General features: G+C 36.2%; 3 protein-coding genes across 3 annotated transcripts; all 3 read left to right on the plus strand.

The window, feature by feature from the left end:
* Positions 1-1658: 1658 nt before the first annotated feature.
* Positions 1659-12069, plus strand: LOC116306819 (apoptosis inhibitor 5). Its single transcript, XM_031716930.2, has 14 exons — positions 1659-1847; positions 2917-3078; positions 3758-3857; positions 4161-4226; positions 4709-4866; positions 5861-5995; positions 6743-6808; positions 7325-7501; positions 8321-8443; positions 9008-9066; positions 9510-9660; positions 9976-10035; positions 10275-10345; positions 10427-12069. Exons 1-14 carry the CDS (start codon positions 1779-1781, stop codon positions 10671-10673), a joined length of 1644 nt encoding a protein of 547 aa, XP_031572790.2. The 5' UTR covers positions 1659-1778; the 3' UTR covers positions 10674-12069.
* A 447-nt stretch (positions 12070-12516) lies between these two features.
* On the plus strand, positions 12517-15671 carry LOC116306827 (uncharacterized). The gene is made up of 6 exons (XM_031716946.2): positions 12517-12672; positions 13428-13727; positions 14311-14623; positions 14785-14923; positions 15176-15305; positions 15438-15671. Exons 1-6 carry the CDS (start codon positions 12567-12569, stop codon positions 15521-15523), a joined length of 1074 nt encoding a protein of 357 aa, XP_031572806.1. The 5' UTR covers positions 12517-12566; the 3' UTR covers positions 15524-15671.
* An 819-nt stretch (positions 15672-16490) lies between these two features.
* Positions 16491-19282, plus strand: LOC116306822 (small ribosomal subunit protein uS9). The gene is made up of 6 exons (XM_031716934.2): positions 16491-16575; positions 16665-16697; positions 17543-17644; positions 18259-18355; positions 18720-18767; positions 19084-19282. Exons 1-6 carry the CDS (start codon positions 16519-16521, stop codon positions 19227-19229), a joined length of 483 nt encoding a protein of 160 aa, XP_031572794.1. The 5' UTR covers positions 16491-16518; the 3' UTR covers positions 19230-19282.
* The last annotated feature ends 999 nt before the right edge of the window (positions 19283-20281 follow it).

Consider the following 20281-nt stretch of genomic DNA (forward strand, 5'->3'; position numbering starts at 1 on the left):
CGAGCTTTTTCAATCATTTCATTTTTTAGCGTAACACATGTCATCTTCTCTTTTTTTTATTTAGTCAGAGCCGGGAGCACAAGAGATCATGCAAAACAAATACATTTAGTAAACAATTTAGGAAAAACGATCGATTCTAATAATATTATTTTCTGCAATATCATCGATTAATACGTTTACTGGTAATGCCGAAAATTAACAACCTTTTTCATTATATTTCGCAAAAAAATGTCATTATTAATGCATACTGATAGCTAACAAAAGTTGGAACGAAATTCATTCACTGATATGCCTGATATTGCGATGCTAGGCCGCTAATTGGCTCTACAGCAAGATATTTCAGTCTCAGCAAAATCACTATGCATTCTGACCATTTTATCTACACTCGCGATTTCGTAATGTTTGACTCTTGATCTCACTTGAATATGTTTAAAGACCTCATGATCGTGATATACCCTAATGAGGTTTACCATTGCACTTCAGGGTGCACGGCGAAAAGCTCATACCAGGTTTTACAACCCATTTGCAGAAAAAAGCAGCCGATAGATTGAAATAAAAGTTGATTTTTGTGGAGGTAGGAGAAACTGGATAGCGTAACCTCGAAGCACAAGACAGGGCAACCAACAAACAACTCTATACTCACATACGACATCAAGCCAAGGAATCGATACCCTGGTCACCTTAGTATATAACTTGAAGGAAAAATGCGTGCAGTATTGTCCCTTACCTTTATGACTGAGTATATATGTATCTTTTAGCAGCAAAGCTAAATAAACTGATGATGACCGTTCTCCAGTCAGTCACCGCTGGCAAAGCCTTCAGCTCGCCTTTTATTTGCTTGGCATTTTCACGATAATAAAGCTAGATTGTCTTCCTAAGGTTTTGTAATTGAATTCAATTATTCGCTCCTTTGGAGGTTTTTTTCATTAGCTTGGTCCTCTCAATCTATGGGACGTCTTTAATTCTATCTTTCGATTTCAATATTTCAACAAGTATGGCGGTTCCCTTGACTACGTCACAGAAAATAAATGAAATACTATATTTGTTCTTTAAAAACAAATAATTTTTCTTAAAAATAATAAGCAAATATGTCATACAAGCTATTAAGTCATCAAAGAGAATATTCACAATCTAATGGACCAAATTAAGTGTTATTAGAGTTTTTGAAATGGCTCATTTTAAGTAGTTGGATTCTTGAGAAGGAATCGATCTCTCTTTTTGAGGTCTTTTATATTTGGCCGCAATTCCATGCCTTGAAATAAATAAAAATCGTATCTGAAGTGGAAGGAAAGCAGATGAATTAAGAATAGAATTTTATAGTTCTCAGAAATGTCTTTTTACGCGGAGTATAAGCCGTGCTCTAAAATTTAACCGCAGGCAAAATTTCAACTGGGTGAAATTAAAAGTGGCTTTTTAAAATTTTATTAAACGTACGTCACTTCTGAACCTTGAATTAAATACGATATGACGATAATTAAACTTGTCGAACGAGTATAATCCCGTAATTGTCGCGGATCCACAAAGGATTAAGGAATAAAATAATGAAAGAAATAAAAGGAAGAATTAAAAAAAAAAATTCAAAATAATGAATTCATTGAAGAAAAGATCCCCGCTGACCAGTATTGATCATGAGCCTGCTGCATCACATCGAGGCTGAGCGTGGTTCAATCTTCTTGTCAACTGGATTCTTCAAGTTTATCTCGTAATTCTTGCAAATTTTTATCTAAATTACTTAACCAACATTCTTATTTATACTCTGAAATCCTTAGAATAACGCCATGGAAGGAGTTGAGGAGCTTTACCGGTTGTTTGGAGTGTTAGCTGATGCAAAAGATAATATAAATGAGGTGAGTGAAATCCAAAATGGCGGCTCAAAACATCATGTGAAGTCTTTTGATATTAAACTTATAAATCATTAAGGTGTTTTGTAATTAACTTTTTGGATCATAGATCATGAATTATAGCTGAAGGATTAGTATGTTAAGTTTATATGTTGGGAAGAAATAGCGTAGACTGAAAAACTTGGACGTTTTTGCTCAACGTTTGGACTGAAATGAAACGAATACTTCGAATGGAAGTTAGTTCAACTTAGAACCAACGTAAAAACCCAGATTTAATTTCATGATTTTTGAAGTTTTCATTCCCATAAATACTCAGTTTACGAATAGATATCTAGTTGTAAAACTTTTTGCTACCTGAAATAATGTAAAAATGTGAAATCCCACTGCTCTTTGTTGATTTTCAAAACTGATTTCACCAATTACAGACATTCTCAATATAACACCACGAAATCATGCACTTTTCCATCTCAATAAAGTATGTTTTGGTGGACATCAATCAGGTGTTTCCATCACATGCATATTGAACGCTTTGAAATCTTTGTGCTTTCTGACGCTATCATGGAAACACGTATAGTAGCATGCATAGCTAAGTAGATTAGTGCATGGCTTTCAGAGGGGAGGCTGTTATCTCAGGCTCAGCGATGTTGGTGAACAGAGCTTCTTGGCTCAGGCATAATGTTTTTCCATTTCAGACCATGTGTCATTCCCTTGATAAAGATATTATTTTATTGAGGTGTGTTATTCATGTGTCTTCTCATGTGCAACCAATAAACAAAGAAATAATACTCTAGGGAATGACACGTGGTCTTGAGAATGAGATTATTTTATTGAGGTGTATTATTCATGTGTCTTCTCATGTGCAACTGTTAAACAAAGAAATGATTCTCTATGTAATGACATGTGGTCTCAAATGAGAAAACATTATGCTCGAGTGCTCCCAAGCCAAGGAGGTCTATATTAGCCTATATTCAATTTGGTAAATAATTATTAACAATATACTTCAAAATTATTGTTGAAATGCAATCGATAGTAAAGAATCTCAATTTTCCTCTCATCCTCTTTTCTTTATTTTTAGCACGAGGATTCCTATGCTTCAATTCTAAACTTTGTCAAGGGGACACCTGGAGAGAAACGCTTAGCTTCAACATTTATTACAAGATTTTTTAAGAATTTTCCAAAACTACAGGACCAAGCTATTGATGCTTTGTTGGACTTGTGCGAAGATGAAGATATAGCCGTAAGTTTTAAGAAAAGGCTTTGCATGTATAATACAGTTATAATATTATTAAGTTAAATATTAAACTGCCACCCAGTTGGCTCCTTTGGTTTGGTCTCTTGTTCGCAAGGTCATATTGGCTTGACCTACACTCAAGGTCTTAATATACATGAGTAGAAAGTGCTGCTTTTGCTATAAAAATATCTGTCAATGGTTAGATCTTTGTCGTAGCTGGATCACCACATATTATGGCAGTCCTGTCTCTTTCAAAGATGTTAGCAAGTTTGTAATATTACTCTCAACTGTCATGTGTCATCCACTCCAATCCACTCCACTCCATCCAAGTCAATTATTATTAAGTGGTCAGGCCAAACAAAAAAATAAGTGTGTTTCCTGTTGCATGAGAAAAATAATTGGGGTCAATAGGTCAGGTTTTTTTTACTAATACAACAGTGGAAAGGAGCTTACTGGGAACCCTGTGGTGCATTTGGGAGTGAAAACAATATTAGGGTCGGCAAAATCCGGCAAGAAAATTAGGGTCGGTCAAGCAAGAGGAAACACACTTATTTTTTTGTTTGGCCTTAGACCTTTGCTGTTGCTGAATAAAAATGTAAAATGGAGGGCAACAAGCTTATATCAGTTGCTGCTGCCATGTGTCATCCTCGACGACTTTAGGTAAAGTCTCTTTTTAAATTTTAAGATACGAAAGCAGACAATAAAGGATTTCCCCAAGCTATGTCAAGATGAAATTGAACATTTACCAAGGATTGCCGATGTTCTGACTCAGCTCCTTCAAGCAGGTATGTATTTAGAAACCAAAGTATAACCAACAAAAACCAAGGGTGGTTTCCAGTGGAAGATTGATCCCTTTTTGCAACAGGTTCAATAGACCTTTCCTGAATCCGCTTGGGTGACCATGAAACAATGGTTTGAAGTCGAGACTGAACTTGATCCTTTATTCATCAAATTCAACCTCGGCTTCAAACCATTGTTTCGTGATCAGTCAAGCGAATTTGGGAGAGGCTGTATATTGACTACTCCGTACCTCCAAGATTTGTCCTCACATTTTTGATAATATTTTTTAATTTTTTCTTCTTCTGTAGATGATGTCACTGAGTTAACTACTGTCAGGAATTCTTTACTATATTTATTTAAAATGGATGCCAAAGGTAATAATAATAAATAATCATCATTGATAATGACGATGATAGGTAATGATGGTGATGATAAGATGATGATGAATGGTGATGATGGATGAAGATAGTGATGAAAAAAAATTTTTGCTGCCGTCAATCAAAAAAAATCAGTCAGTACCTTTTATGTTCTTGACTGGCAGCAGTGAAAAACCCATTTCACAACAAGCAGGTTCAAATGTTTGAGTTTGCAGAATATGGAAAATGGCAAAAAAACTAATGATTAATTTACAGTGCGAATCAAAAACCGTGGGCACCTAGAAATATTCTAGGAATGTTCTATTCTTCTTTGGCCAATCAGAATTGACTTTCTAACCACAAGATAACGGAAAGATAACAATAACGCTTCTGATTGGATATTGAACATTCTTGAAATATTTCTAGGTGCCTATGGTTTTTCAATTCGCACTGTAAGAATCTAGACAACTGTATCTGATCACGATATTTCCATCACCAAGGTACAATCGGAGGCATATTCTCACAGATACTTAGTGGAGAAGAACATGTAAGGGACAAAGCAATCAAGTTTCTTAGCTCGACCGTGACACAATATGGCAAACAGTATCTCCACCCTAAAGAAGACACAGAAAGATACATTGTTGATGAAATCAAAAAAGTGAGTGAAAGATTTACATGGAGAATCAATAGACCTTTCCCGAATTCGCTTGACTGACCATGAAACAATGGTTTGAATTCGAGATTCTTTTATTCATCAAGGTCAACCTCGACTTGAAATCATTGTTTCTTGACCAGTCAAGCAAATTTGGGATAGGTCTATTGCTGTCGTTTGGAGATATTATGAGCTGAAATTCACTACTCTTAAAAATGCCATAATTTCTAGAATGTTTGACTTAGCATTGAATCTGGAAATTGCTTGTTTTCTTATTCTAATACTTTGCTTTTGTTTCTTATTTCAAAAGTGAGGCTTAGCTTTCACATTCTAAAAATTATGAATTCTAAGAATTTTTTAGGATTGAGATGTTGGTGGAATCAAGAATTCATATTTTTATTACATAATTACCAATGAAATATCTATTTTTCTCCTTTTCGAAAAATTGATATCTTCACACGTGAAAATAACATGTTATTTTCACGTGTGAAAATAACACCATTGCGATAACTATTCAAAAATACACGGAAAGAATTGCCTGAAAAAGCCAAAACATACTTCATTGATAATTATATAATAAACAGAATATTACATGGGCGCTTGGAGATACGAAATTTATCTTCTCGTCTTGAAAATCTCTCACTTGTTCGCTGCGCTCACTCGTGAGAGATCTTTTCAACACTCAAAGATAAATTTCGTATCTTCGTGCGCCCATGTAATATCCTCTATATATTATATTCCCGCCAAGGGCATTTGATATTTTTCTCTCATTCTCTCTATATTTATATTGAAATCGAGTTAGAAATATTTGCATCAATTTTTCCAAATTAGTTTGGACAGAAAAGAATATTTTTTCATTTCAGATCATGTGTCAATTCCCTAGGGTATTTACTAGTGGAATGGTATATTGTCTGAAAATAGATCTTTAGCATTTATACCCAAATAAAGTGGTCCAGTGTTATAGACAATATTTCATCTTGTTCTTTTTATTTTTATTTAGGCTTTTTCTGATGTCAATGGTGAAGAATTCACAATATTCATGTCCATCTTGTCAAAACTTAAAATCATGTCTGGAGCTCACCAAGAACTTGCCGACATTGTTACAGAACAAGCTGAACTAAACCAGCCATTCCAGGTTAAGAGTCATCATTTTTACTACCTTCTATCTCCCCCCCCCCCCCCCCTACTTATATTTTTTCCATTTACCCTCCTTTGATTGACTTCCTTCCACCCCCCCTCCCCTCCCCTCCCCCACTAAAAACAGAATGAAGTTCCATATCTGACTTGTAGTCTATGATGAAGATCTCTCGGCTAATAAAATGGCAGTTCTGATCCTAACAGATCAGAAGTTGGCCATGATGTTTATAACTACTTGTCCTTATTCTGAGACTACATGCTGATAGTTAAAATGATGCATCTTTAGATAATTTGCAGTTTCTTAGGTTCATTATCCTCTATTTATGTCTTTGTATAAGCAACATATCTACCAATGTTCTAATATTGCTGCGAACTAATAAAGAGAAAAGTTGCCACAGGTAAAAAGGTGATAAACTTCAGTCACTCAAATCAATAGTCAGAGTATGTAATAATAATTCAAATTATATAGTGCCATTTCCAGGAGCTCAGTGGCGCATTTCAAGACGTAACAAAGAAATTCAAATGGGGTCTTAATTTAAAAAATGTAATTCAATTAACAGTAGTCTATTACTTATTAACCTGTCTCAAATTTTGAATCAATATCACAATTTCTCGATCATTGTGAAGCAATGAACAGATATTTTCTAAGCTTGTGATAAAATGAAATAAGTTATTATATAACTTTTTTCTATAGGGTTTTTGTATTGTTTTTATTAACATTTTCATATTCATATTACTTCCAAAGGTATCAGAGCAGGATAGCATTGATCGATTTATCTCTTGTGCAAGACAGGGTCTTCCTTTCTTTGCTGTAAGTACAATAAAAACAATAAATTTTACCTCTTTCCTATTAAATTTCAAGAATCAGTGTGTAATCCCAATTCCCTCTTTCTCTCTGCCCACCCCTTGTTACTCTTGCAAAATCCTAACCCCAAATTTCAGGTTCCCCTAAAAAGTTTCTTTCTCATCGCCACTCCTTGTCCAATATATAAGGAGTCGTCCCATAGGTTCCTCTTGGCCCCTCTCTCCTTTTAAAATCTGTCTTGAACAAGTTTACTCTGTAACGTACCCTAAATAGTTTGTCTACCTGGGTGTCAGGGGAAAACTAGAACAAAGCAAACATTCTGGAACCCAGAATTCAGTTGGTCTGAATATAGTAGTATTTTATCTACATTTCAGATCACAAGTCCTCCTCTTAAGAATAAGATCCTATATTTCAATTGTGTTCATATTTTGTGTCTTCTCATGTGCAACCATCAAACAAAGAAATAATACTCAAGGGAATGACACATGATCTGAAATGGGAAAACATTTGTGTGTGTTTCAGAAAGGAGCATCTGCCGAGCCGTTTTTCTCATACCTGCTGGAACAAATCTTGCCTCACTTCAGTGAATGTGGAGACTCAAAGCTGGAGCTTCTGAAACTGTTAGCAGAGATGTCACCTTGTGGCTTGAAGGAAGAGACGATAAAAGCTGCTATTGAACCAGTCTTTACATTACTCCTGGTAGGTTTGTACTAGGATATAAGTATTGGGATTCTCCTATAAGGTTGATTGTGAGAGAGCAGCTGAAAATAAACCCATATCCTTGGTTCATAATTACCTTGCGATAGGAGAATCGCGATACAAAACTGATTGCAGTTTTGTGTCACCAAAACCAGTTTTATATTGATGGCATTGACATAAATATATTGCGGTCGTATTGGCAGCTCAAAATTGCAATAACATAGTCATGTTGGTATTATTTCAAATACCTCATATCTCAGTAAACTACAAGTTCTTACATTTAACTCGTAAATGTAAATCTTTACTGTTACTGTTTTCAACTTAAAAATGCTTGATTTCTATTTTACTATTTTATTGTAAGTATAATATTCCGCCATTCACTATTTCTTTAAAATTGTTTACATTGGTGCAGGATCTTTCTTAGTTAACCCCTTTTGGGTTGTTCCTCCTGCCCCTTTCCACTTCTTTCTTAATTTCTATTTGTAATTATTTGCTTTTTCGTGTGTGGAAAAATAAAAGCCTTTGAAACCTATATATATCCCATATATAAACATAAAATCAACTTCTAAATTCAAATTGGAGCATGGAATAAGGCCACAGGTTTTTTAGCCACAGCTATTAAGGGTTATCCTTGTAAACCAAGGACAATGGGAAGAATTGTTTAAACAAGTAATAGGATATTACTTACATGATCTCGTTTCACCTCCAAATACCAGAGGTAGGGGGGCCTGATTAGTTTTTCAGGGGTAGGAGAGATTTTATCCAAATTCTGCTCCTTTGGAGAGAGTGTTTTGAAAAATTTGAATCATTTTTTTCCAGGAATACATGCCACTGCCACCAGCAGAGGATTCTGAAGACAAAAAGGAAGAAGGTTCTGAACCTAAGCTACAGTTTTCATTCGTAGAGTGCTTACTTTATGCATTCCACAGTCTAGCAAAAAATGTAAGTGAAATAGTATTACACAGCGTAGCGAGGGGGGGCACGTGCCCCACCCAAAATTTTTGAAAAAAAAAATTTTGAAAAAAGAATAACAACAAAAAAAACATATTAAACCGAAACGAAAGAGGAAAATGAATTATTACGACCTACAAAAGTGCGAATTTATACGAAGTTATCCGGACGGGCTACCTGTGCACTGCGAACCCGGTCAGAGCCTGGAATCTGCACGTGGGAATTTGAAATTTTTTCTTATTTTGGATCAGTGACCCCCCAGCTCCTAGGTCCTCGCTACACACCTGGTATTACAAAACAACATATGAATTCTGTCAAAACAGTAAAGGTTTACAGTTAACTCAGGACTCACAGATAGAATTGGAAGTTTGCATGTTAGGTTGTGCACAGGGAGGAGAACCAGAGCACTCGGTAGAAAGCCTCAAATTAAAGGAGAAATGCAACAAACTCTACTATCATGCAATAAGCCGTTGTGGCATGTGTGCTTAATATTATATACAAGTATAAATGCCCTCATAATCATTAACACTTTTGTGATATAACTTTTTCTTGCAGCACCAAGAATTTTTAACGGGAGATGAAGCGACAGAAAGATTGAAAGATTTTAGATTAAGGTATTGAATGCACCAAACACTATAATACAGTAAACCAAAGAGGTGAGATCCTTAAGCAAACTAACCAACCAAGCCACACTTGCTCTTAAAACAAGTGTTACAGGCGACTGAAGAACAAACTATGGATCTCTCACTTAGCAGACAGCACACTAACCAACCAAGCCACACTTGCTCCTTAAAACAATTGTATGAGATCACTGAGGATCAAACTGTGGACCTCTTGCTTAGCAGACAGCACACTAACCAACCAAGCCACACTTGCTCCTTAAAACAATAATTTTTGTATGAGATCACTGAGGATCAAACTATGGATCTCTTGCTTAGCAGGCAGCACACTAACCAACCAAGCCACACTTGCTCCTTAAAACAAGTGTGTGTGGATACACTTAGCCACACATATTTGAACTTGATAGTAACACTTATTTTTTGTGTGTGTTCTACAGATTGCAGTATTTTGCACAAGGTTGTCAAATATACATCAAGCAAATAAAAATAGCCCTTCAGGGCAAGACTGGTGCTGCATTACAAGAAGAAGAGAACAAAATGAAAGTAGCAGCTCTAAGAACAACCAACAACATCAACACAATAATTAAGGTACTTCAAGTATTAAATATTAAGTTATAGTTCCAGAAAATCTGTCAATTGAATTTATCACTGAGTCATTCCAATTGCCAGGGAAAAACATTGCACTGACTTGACACCAGTGACTTGACATTCATTTTCCCATTAGAAATTGGCTGTTGGGTCATGGAAATTTTTATCACTTATGATTGGAATCCACTCAGCCCATCACTAGTTTGATTGACAGAGCCCAAAACACCAGACATCTGGAGTTGGTTAGGTCATGAAACATGAAACAGGCTGTAATAGTTTAAGACTAAAACACTTATGACACTTTATCTTTTACAGGACTTGTTCCATAATCCTCCTGCATACAAGACATTTGTATCTCTATCTTGGAAATCACCAGTAAGTTTATTGATGGACGTAACATGATGACATAGTGCTTCCCACATTCCCACATGCTGGACATGTTGGGTGAAACGTTTTGAATGGTCCATCATATAATGTGAAGGGAGGGGGGTGGCAAGGTGTAAAAGGAAAATTAGAGTCCAGGCAGGATACAGGCCTACTTAAAACTATTGAATTATTATTATTATCATATTATTATTACATTATTATAATTATAATTATGCTATTTTTTGCAGTCAAAAGTAAATGTTAGTACATCTAGTCCACCACAACCCAGTGCTGAACAAAACCCAGAGTTAGATGAAAAGTAAGTAACCTATTGAGAAGTTATTTTCAGCTTCATTTAAAACTAAATATTCATGAGTCTTCTGTTATTTTGTTCATTTAGGCGTAAACGAGCAGGAATCACACCAATCACCTTTGACATCCCACCAGAGAAAAAATCTGCTACAAATCAAGCCTCGAGACCAAAGCCAAGAAAATCTGGTGGCTTCCAAGTTTATATGCCTCCTGGCCGACGCAGCGGAGCTGCAAATGGCAAAGTCCAAGGGCAAAGCATGCCAGACAATTTCTCAGGAAATAGACGAGGGGGTAGAGGGCGTGGTGGTAGAGGGCGTGGACGGGGAAGATTTTAAACTGATAATCTCAAAGGATTGTTGTATATTTTAACTGCTGGTACATTCTCTGACTCCACAGTGCTCCAGGTTTTTTTTGTTTAGTCTCAGCCCTGAGAGCATAACTGTCACAACTCTCAAATACATTTTAGATCTGTTAAGTCGACCCTGTTCTTTTGAATTATACAAATACTTCTTACCCCACCAAATGGTTCATTATTTAAGAGAATAATGAGTAAAAGAACTCTTCAAATTGGAGTATTGCATTACAGCACTTCTCAATTACACACATGAAATAATTCTACAATTATTTGCCATCCTGACAAAGTAGGTTTTGGTGGACATCAATCAAGGCGTTTCCATGACATTCCATAGGCATGTGCCCTTAAAAGCTTTGTGTTTTCCGACAATGCTGGGAAACACTGATTGATGTCCACCAAAATCTATTATGCCTCAAAAAAAATCTTCACGGTTTCGTGCATGTAATTGAGAGATGCTCTGTGACTTGCAACTTGAGTACTTCACGGTCATGATTTTTAATGTACAATTTATCTGTTCCAGTCGTTGGATATCTTGCACCCAGTGTAAAGCTCTGCTTGATATTATGTAAACTTTTCCAAGTTTAATATTGTTCTTGTGTTTCAACATTGCATGCATTGATCTCCTCCCCCAGTAAAAATCAGATGCGTACAGATCTTGGCCTCAAAGAATTTAATCAGGAATCTATCCAACTGATGGGTTGCAAGCATTCCCAAGAGAGTGAAAAGACAAAAACATGGCTGCCATTTTGATGTGATTAACAATGTGTAGTTCCAGAAAATATCCATACCCCACTCATGGAGGGAACTGGAAATTCTGGAGGGGAGGTGGTCAGAGAAAGAACAAAATTACGGAGTTTGTATGGAAGAATATTGGAAGTTCCTAGGGGTAGGGGGGGTTCTTTTACAAAATCCCTCCATGGTGGGGGTATATGGATATTTTCTGGAACTACACGATGGATTTAATCTTTTGTTAAATGTACCACCAAGATGGCAGCGGTGATGTAACTTGCAATCGAAGAATACAGGGGAATTAGGCCTAGACCTTGGCATTTTAGACATCATTGTCACATCTGCTTTTCATGTGAAATTTTAATTCTTCCAGAAAAGGGGTAAAGTTCATTCTGTTGTTTTATGCTGTCTTGTTTTGCTGCTGTATCAATGTAAAATATCACGAGAGTTGATTTTTATATTGTTTTTTCTTGGACTGTTATGAAAACGTACTAGGAATATCAAACTACCCTGCTGCTTTATTGTAATAGTAAAGATCAAAGAATCAATATCATTGTAACATAAGATTGTCTTTTTAGCGCTATTTCAGGGGTCCTTCCTGATTTTTTAGCTAAACTAGGAGTTTTGAATAAAGTATTTAATACCAAGAGTATCATCATGTTGTGGGATGTTTGTAGAAAACAACTGCAACAACCTTCTCTGGGTTACCTGTGGATTTGAACACTGGCCAATGTTTACGATGGAAGGGTCAAGGGTTTTTGGTGGCTATCTGGCTTTTCCTCCCTCTACGAAGCATAACAATGTAAATTCCAATTGCTCTGTTCTGAGAGGCAGGGACCATGGGGGGGGGGGGGGGGTTATAGTCACCCAAGTTTACCTTTTCCAGTACTATAGTCTCTTATATTTTCCAATTTTAGCCCACACTTTTTTCCATACTAGTCTCTTATATTTCGAAATCTTAGCCCCCCTCCTTTTTAGGGTGGTCCGCGGTCCTTGTCAGATAGCCAATTCATGAAGAGGGGAGAGTTTTAAATATTCAACAATGGATAGATTTTTTTTTTGTTCTCCCCACCCTCCCCTCCCCTCATCTTATTCTTGTTCATCATAGTCAGCGCAGTCCTAACGAACCAGTCTGACAAACAACATGGCATTTGACTTGAGAAAGGAAGTCGAAGAACTCCGCAAAAGAGGCGCTTCTCTTGGCCTAAACCAAGACGATATAGACTATGCAATACTTAAATCCTTAGGAGGTATGTTACTGCACTTTCTGTGTGTTTTTGTGGTTAACTTTCCCCGTTTTTAGTAATCTTTTCCGAAACCGCTTTTTCAAAAGTACCCAAACTTCAAAATAAAATAAGCTGAGTTTTAAGCTTAAAGTCTAAACTTTTCTAACATAAAAAAGCTCGTAATTATTTTCCGTAAGTACGGTTTATTTTAATATGGTAAACTGTGGTTATCTGTTAGATAAATGTTTTAAAATCTAAACGAAACGTTTGGTTTTATTTTGCGCGTCTTTTCTTGTTCAAGACTATAAGGCTTGCAACAGCTGTGCGTTGAACACTCAACAGTAAATTTTGAAAAGCATGAACTTAAGATAATTACTTTCCTTTCCTTCATCCTATATATAAAATATATATTCTTTACTATTGGTTTTGTTGGTCTATTTTTTGAAGAAGAGGAATAAACACTTTTATTTTAAATGTATATTTAAGACTTACTTTAATTCAGGGCATAAAGTTTATAATATTGAATAAATTAATGGTTAAAATGACACCTCGTTCGGAATAAATGTGATCCTAGACAGCTGGAAGCCCTCTTGTTAATAGACAGGATTCTTGGAGGATACTAAAAGTTTTCTCACCTTTCAATGATTGATCTTGAAATCTAATTATAAATCATGGATCTATTATGGTCAGTGTGGTATTTTTTGGGATTTGTTGCGTGTTCAATAAATTATTTCTTTGAAATTCTGATTTTTTAAATGGTGGATATTGTTTTTCCATAGAGGCAAAACCAAAAAAATCAACAGTGAAAACTCCTGCAAACCCTGTCTTCGCATTCTTCAAATATCTCATCATCACTATGGCAATCATCATAGCCTTAATCATTGTCACGTTTATGGGTCTTTATATTGCGGCTAGTCATGACAAGCAGTTTGGACTTCTAATTGGACGCACTATTGCTGACTGGCAGTACCCAGTTGTGCGAATGTTCCGTTTGGCGTTCCTACCTCTACATCAATATTTTGACCTTAGCGATATGTATAAATGGGAATGCATTGTCCAAAATCCAGCATTTGTACAATGTAAGTAAGTTTAAATGTTATGGAATTTCCCTACGACGTTTTATAGAATGTGTGCTGTCAGGAAAGTCTAACAGATGTTTCTTTGAAGTACAATGTAACTTTGCTTTCAGGGGGTAGGGTCAAAACGATGGTCCAAAATAGGGACAGAGGGTACTAGCAACTGTACATACCATTTCCCAATCAGAGACATGGTGAATTTGTTCAATACTGGGTTTCTCTAATGCCAACATTTACTAATGCACACAATTAACATACATGTGAACAAACAATACATTGATTTCTGTGAAGGATTTTTTATTCTTGAGATATATTTGAGGATAAAATCCTGGATCTCACTTCCAGAGGTGTTGGGTACCCCAGGTCCCTCTCTTCTAAATCAGGTCCTGTAAGATGGCAGTCATTTTAACCAAATTCTTTTGCTCTTTAAGCATAGTAAAAAAGCCAATTTTTCTTCAAGATTCATCCACGGCACATGAAAATGGCAACGAAATACAGTTTGTCTTACTTTAACACACATGACGCAGCACGTAGTACAAGTCGTAATGGTTTTTATTAAATCCATTTCAAACCATTTGCGTTTTAGTGAACCCAGAATGTGACATCTGTGAAAAAGCTGTACGAGTACCAATACGATCCAGTAAGATGCTCCCACCAGAAGCTTTCAAAGAAAAATACTTTGATCCTGGCTTTTCTGTTATTGTACGTGACGTAGAGACCTATGGAAGTGCTAACCACACTTATGGAGAATTCTTAGACACATATTATGAGCATCAAGAGACCATGGATGTAGATGCTTGTGAATTTTATTTAGGAGGACAAGAGAAAAAGCCGAAAAATCTTGGAGAATTGTTGGAACATTGGGAACACTTCAAGCCTGAAGGACATGTTGTAGGATGGTAAGGATGAGTAAAAAGAGTGGCATGGTGGTGGTGCCTTGTTGGTCTGGTCACATCAAATTTTAAAATGTCAAAAAAGGATTTCACAAAAAGCTTCATATTTTATAATTTTAATTATATTTAAAAATATAATTTGTTATTAATGTTTTTTTTTCTTGAAGGAAATTCTGTTATGGCAAAGGTTTTAGAGAGATCAGGAAACTCTATCCCAGGCCATATTTTGTGCATAGTGAAGGTGCTTTGGAAAAAATAATGCATCTATTGCAGCCAGCAGGAGTCACACCTACTACTGTTGAACTGGTTAGTATCCATCCATCCATCCATCCATCCATCCATCCATCCATCCATCCATCCATCCATCCATCCATCCATCCATCCATCCATCCATCCATCTGTCTGTCTTTTTCCATCCATCATTCCATCCATCCTTCATTCCATAGATTCACCAGTCTTTCCATCCATTCTTCCACTCATCCTTTTTTCCATCCTTCTATCCTTCCTTCTTTCCTCTACACTTGATCTCATTAAAGCTTTTCCTCCTTCTATCACCAGCCACCTGTAGCATTTGACAATGTATGGTATGCACAAGTTTCTGGCACTACAGAAGTTCAATTGAAACCTGTTGAGTTTTGTGAAACATCGTGCAAAACTCATGTTATTAACCTCATACAAGGAGATGTCTGTAAGTTTTCGAGCAGCTTTTATGCATCTTTTTAAAAATAATTTGTATAGATTACTTAATTTTCACTATTCCTTATACATTTCATTAATTTCAACTAACACTTTTTTAATAAAGTATTTGTAAATCTTTCAGTGTTCTTTACTCAACAAGTTTGGAAGGCTTCTTTCACTAACAGAGCTCAAGAATCAGCCATGATTTTTGTGTCCTCCTTTGCTTGAACTGGATTGGAAGAAATTAGACATTGCTAGAAAAGGAAATGACTAGGATACTATATTTATGATAGTAACTTAAAATAATAGTAAGAATATATAGAATAACAACAAAATTTCTTAAGATATGAAATAAAGTTTAACAGCAGTTACATGATTCATCGATTTTCAGGAGTTTTGTTTAATGAATAAATGAATAACCCTTTTATACCTTGGTCGTAATGTTTTCCTCTTTCAAACCACATTTCATTCCCTAAGCTGCTTTGCAAAGGAGGATAGACCAGGGGCGGATCCAGGAATTTGTTCAGCAAGGGGTGCAGCACACATAGTTAACCCAGGGAGGGGTGCACCCCTTAGAATCAAAGGGAAAAAATATTATTTTGTATTGGTTAAATCTTTGAAGTAGGGGCACAAAGTCGAACCAGGAAGGGGTGCGCACCCCCTGCACCCCTCCCCTGGATCCGCCACTGTAGACACATGAATTTGGAAATACAACTCAAACAAAGAATCTTGTTCTCAAGAGAATGTCACATGGTTTGAAATGGGGAAACATTATTCCTTTTTATTGGAATAATAGATGGAGGAACTGGGTGCATGGTACATGTGCCGTTTTCAGAGGAATAAGATGTCATGAAGAGGAGAGGGTGTCCACTCCATGTCCACAAAAAGGACTTATGTGTTAAAACAATAGAGGAAACTTGAAGAAAATGCTGGTGAAACCAATTTCAGTAATGACTTAGAGCTCTAACATTTTCTAACGATGTATTTTCTAACACCATTTTTAACGCCATTTTTTTGTCAAGCTAGATTGTTTTAAAGAAATAATTCAAAACGATCATAGTTAAGAAGAACTCAAGGCACAAGTAAAGCATTTCAAAATATGATGTCAAAGATTTGTGCCACATTTAATTCTCGATAAAATAAAGCAGAACGATCCACGATCCAAGACTCCCCTCGTTCCTTTCCATATTTTTTAGAGAGCCTCGTTTAGACGTTCTCTACGCATGCGCATCGCTACCCCTTCCTCTTTCTTCGCCGCCATTTTGTCATCGGTCTATAAGGTAAGTTAACTCTCTTTAAACCCAAAATTCTCTTATAAAAATCTCCACTATTTCTTATTCTACCTTTAAATCATATTTTTTAATCGTAGATGTCGCAGTCGGTACAAGTTTTTGGTCGTAAGGTGAGCTGCTTTGATATTTTTTTGGCGTCTAAAGTTTACGAAATTCGGGGCTTGATCCAAATAGCACGTGGACGAAAGGGTTCTTAAATTATTTGACTTTTAATTCCATTCTAGACGGCTAAATAGTCTTTCTTTGGCATCAACAATAAAGCTGAAGTTTATTACAGAATTGAATTCATATTTTATATTAATATTTGTAGTAAAGGAGAATACGAATTGAAACGATGATAATATTTATGTCGGCGTCCTTCAATTCAGTATTTAAAATATTTAGTAATGGTTAGCTTATTTTAAGCATACTCGTTTATTATTATATGACTTTAAGTTTAGTAGAAAATTTCTAGCCAATTTTATTAATTTGAATAGGTACAACAGCTGATTTCTTTTAAAAAGGTTATTTTCATATCATTTTGTTTTAAAAAGAATTAAAGTGCATGGGATTTAGTCACTGTTGATTAGTTAGATGGAATTAGTATTGAGGCTTTCGCGTTCAGACATAATATTAAATGTTAGATTACGGATAAAATGTGTAGATAAATTTATCCAACTTAGATAGCTATTTAGTTGACGTCACCTAAGTAGTAAGTATGTGCCAAATCAACGGTCATGCAAATCTGGGGTTTACATTACCAGAGAATACATGAAGACACTTGATTACATCTTTGTTTTCCCCTGATTTTCAGTCCGTTGGTACAGGAATTTCCAATTTATGTGACGTCGTCTTAAATAGTTAATAACTTATCTAATTTAGGTGACATCAACTATTCAACAGCTTGACTAACTCACAATATTTAAGTCCGTTTTACTTATTTAGTAATGTTGTTGTGTATAATTGTTAATTTTAGAAAACTGCCACTGCAGTGGCTTTCTGCAAGCGTGGTAATGGCTTGATCAAGGTTAATGGGGTACCTCTAGATCTGGTTGAACCAGCTACCCTCAGATACAAGGTAACAATATTATTAAACTTAACTAGCTTATATCTAGGGTGTAAAATAAGGGCGGGTCAGTCACTGGTCATGATTGCCAGTCAAATTAATTTTAGCTCTGTAATTAAGGTAAAGGTAATTTATTTTATTTTGATAACGTGGGAAGTGGTTGCCCAATTCTCCCGAGCCAAGGGCTTATGTTTAATGCACTCGAAGGTACGCCCTCTACCCCCTCTTACTATCAGTGCTCCTTTTTACGGGTGTTTAAAGCTAATTAAAGCTACACAGAATAGAGAGAAGTCGAAACAGACGTGGAGTTCCTGAGGATTGAACTATGGACCTCTAGCTCTGAAGGCGCCTAGTCATACTTTGTTTAGGGCTCTACATTACTGGTCAAAATGAACAGTGAGGCGAAAATTTTACTGGACATGTTCCAATATTCTGGTTGGACACTGTCCATGACTTAAAGCCCAGATATCATGTATGGACTGGAACAGATAAATATCCTACACAAAATGCATGTGTGTGTGTGGAGGTAACCTCACGGAAGAGCCCCATATAGGGAGTAGTGGTTGTACAATATAATTTTTTATATAAATAAATTTGCTTTACGCCTGATTATTTTGCATTTTTAGGTCCAAGAACCAATCCTTTTGTTAGGAAAGGAAAGGTTTGAAGGTGTTGACATTAGAGTTAGAGTCAAGGGTGGTGGACATACCTCAAGAATATATGGTAAGCACTCTGAAACCACCCACACAAGTGGAGTGACGATACTCGTTACAGTTACGCGCTGCTCTAGCGATTGTTTCTGTAACGAAGAATCTTCTGGTGGACGTCAATACAGGCATTTCCATGACATTCTATAAGCATGTGCCCATATATCTTTGTGTTTTCCAACAATGTTATGGAAACGCCTTGTGATTGACGCCCACCAAGACCTTCTTTGTCGAGACAAACAATCGCTAGAGGGCACATGTGATTGAGAATGGCTGTAATTCATTACCAACAAAATTACCTATTGGTGAATAAACTGCTGTGATATCTCATCCAGGGGTAACTATTCTCAATTAATGATGATTCTTTTTTATTTCTATAGCTATCCGTCAAGCTATTTCAAAATCCCTCGTAGCTTACTACCAGAAATGTAAGTATTGGAACTTTTTTACTTTGTCTTTCATCTTCCATCATCCTCTGGGCAATGAAGTGCTTGAGCTCTATTCCACTGAGTAGAGCAAAGGTTCAGAACTTCTGTAATAGATGGGAGTTTTATAAAATCAAAATGTACATGTAGACTCATGTTCAGTAAGCTGAGAATTGCATATCTGATTATCTGATTTAGAGAACTTGAAGTTCAAAGAACAGTATTAGAACATTTATCACTCATAAACAAGCAAGGGAGACAGCTATGTCCTGAAAGGTATCCCAAACCATATTATCACTAATTCTGTCTTTCTTCATAGTCGTTGATGAGGTCTCCAAGAAGGAAATCCGTGACATTCTTGTCCAATATGACAGATCACTCCTTGTTGCCGACCCTCGTCGCATGGAGGCCAAGAAATTTGGTGGACCTGGTGCCCGTGCACGCTACCAGAAGTCGTACCGTTAGGTTTATTATTGTATTGTGTCGTCAAGCGCAATAAATTACTACCGTGAACAATATCCTTTGTTGCTTCTTGTACTCTTGTCCTGGGAACTAAATGTGTCTGTCTGGAAACTTGAGAACGTCGTTACATTTCCCAGTAAACCTTTTTCCTGATATGGCAGGGCATCTTGAATTATGGAATGCCTAGGGGTGAAACACGTAGAAAATTTTTAAAGCATAGAGTAGAAGGGTTATGTTTTCAAATAATTTTTATAGTCTTGGTGTTTTGCTTATTTTTCCAACTACCAGCAAATAGACCTATCCCGAATTCGCTTGACTGACCACGAAACAATGGTTTGAAGTCGAGACTGAACTTGATTCTTTTATTCATCAAGTTCAACCTCGACTTGAAACTATTGTTTCGTGACCAGTCAAGCGAATTCGGGATAGGTCTATTCAACTATTGTCATTGCAGATCAATTTGGAGGACAAAACAAAAGAATTTCAATCTCCTGAGAATTGGAAACCTATTACTATGTCCCCTGGACTGCAAGGGATGCTTTTATGTTGTTTTACCTCTAATCAGAATTATAGCAGCATTCTTGATTAAAGGTTAAACAATATATTACATTTATATGTAGTGTTATGTCTGGTTTATTTTATCAGTTTATCAAACAATATGATATATGCAATTAGCACAAGAGTCGATTGGCCTGCGCTTGGCCACTGCAGCATTCACCACATTCAAATTAATTGTTTCGTTATTGCATGCCACACGTTATGGAACCTCTATAAAGTGATCAGCCTTTATTAAGCGGTCATTCGAATATTCCTCAAGTGACACTGCATCAATAAAGGTTTGACCTTAATTAACAACTAGATTTTTTAGGTCTCTCCCTTGAATTGAGGATTTTCCTCCCTCGATGAGACCTATTATGCTAAATTCCATTTGCATCTTGAAGCAGCGAAATTGAAATTGTGATAGGATCTTGAAGCAGCTCAGAAGTTGTTTTTATTAAAATTTTACCATTAGAAATGATATTCTCTATTTCAACAAAAATATATATCTGCTATTA

The sequence above is a fragment of the Actinia tenebrosa genome, unplaced genomic scaffold (genome assembly GCF_029948245.1).
Source record: "Actinia tenebrosa isolate PJP-AT-01 unplaced genomic scaffold, QUT_ActTen_1.0 PGA_scaffold10__47_contigs__length_13832649, whole genome shotgun sequence".
In the NCBI taxonomy this organism is placed as follows: Eukaryota; Metazoa; Cnidaria; class Anthozoa; order Actiniaria; family Actiniidae; genus Actinia; species Actinia tenebrosa.

Excerpts from the sequence above, each read along its gene's own strand:
- LOC116306827 (XM_031716946.2), top strand. The coding sequence starts at position 12,567 with ATGGCATTTGACTTGAGAAAGGAAGTCGAAGAACTCCGCAAAAGAGGC. Across the intron at positions 12,673-13,427 it reads AATACTTAAATCCTTAGGAG|AGGCAAAACCAAAAAAATCA; the intron begins GTATGTTACTGC and ends GTTTTTCCATAG. Across the intron at positions 14,924-15,175 it reads CACCTACTACTGTTGAACTG|CCACCTGTAGCATTTGACAA; the intron begins GTTAGTATCCAT and ends TTCTATCACCAG.
- LOC116306822 (XM_031716934.2), top strand. The coding sequence starts at position 16,519 with ATGCGCATCGCTACCCCTTCCTCTTTCTTCGCCGCCATTTTGTCATCG. Across the intron at positions 16,576-16,664 it reads TTTTGTCATCGGTCTATAAG|ATGTCGCAGTCGGTACAAGT; the intron begins GTAAGTTAACTC and ends TTTTAATCGTAG. Across the intron at positions 17,645-18,258 it reads CAGCTACCCTCAGATACAAG|GTCCAAGAACCAATCCTTTT; the intron begins GTAACAATATTA and ends TTGCATTTTTAG.
- LOC116306819 (XM_031716930.2), top strand. The coding sequence starts at position 1,779 with ATGGAAGGAGTTGAGGAGCTTTACCGGTTGTTTGGAGTGTTAGCTGAT. Across the intron at positions 4,227-4,708 it reads ATTTAAAATGGATGCCAAAG|GTACAATCGGAGGCATATTC; the intron begins GTAATAATAATA and ends TCCATCACCAAG. Across the intron at positions 7,502-8,320 it reads CAGTCTTTACATTACTCCTG|GAATACATGCCACTGCCACC; the intron begins GTAGGTTTGTAC and ends ATTTTTTTCCAG.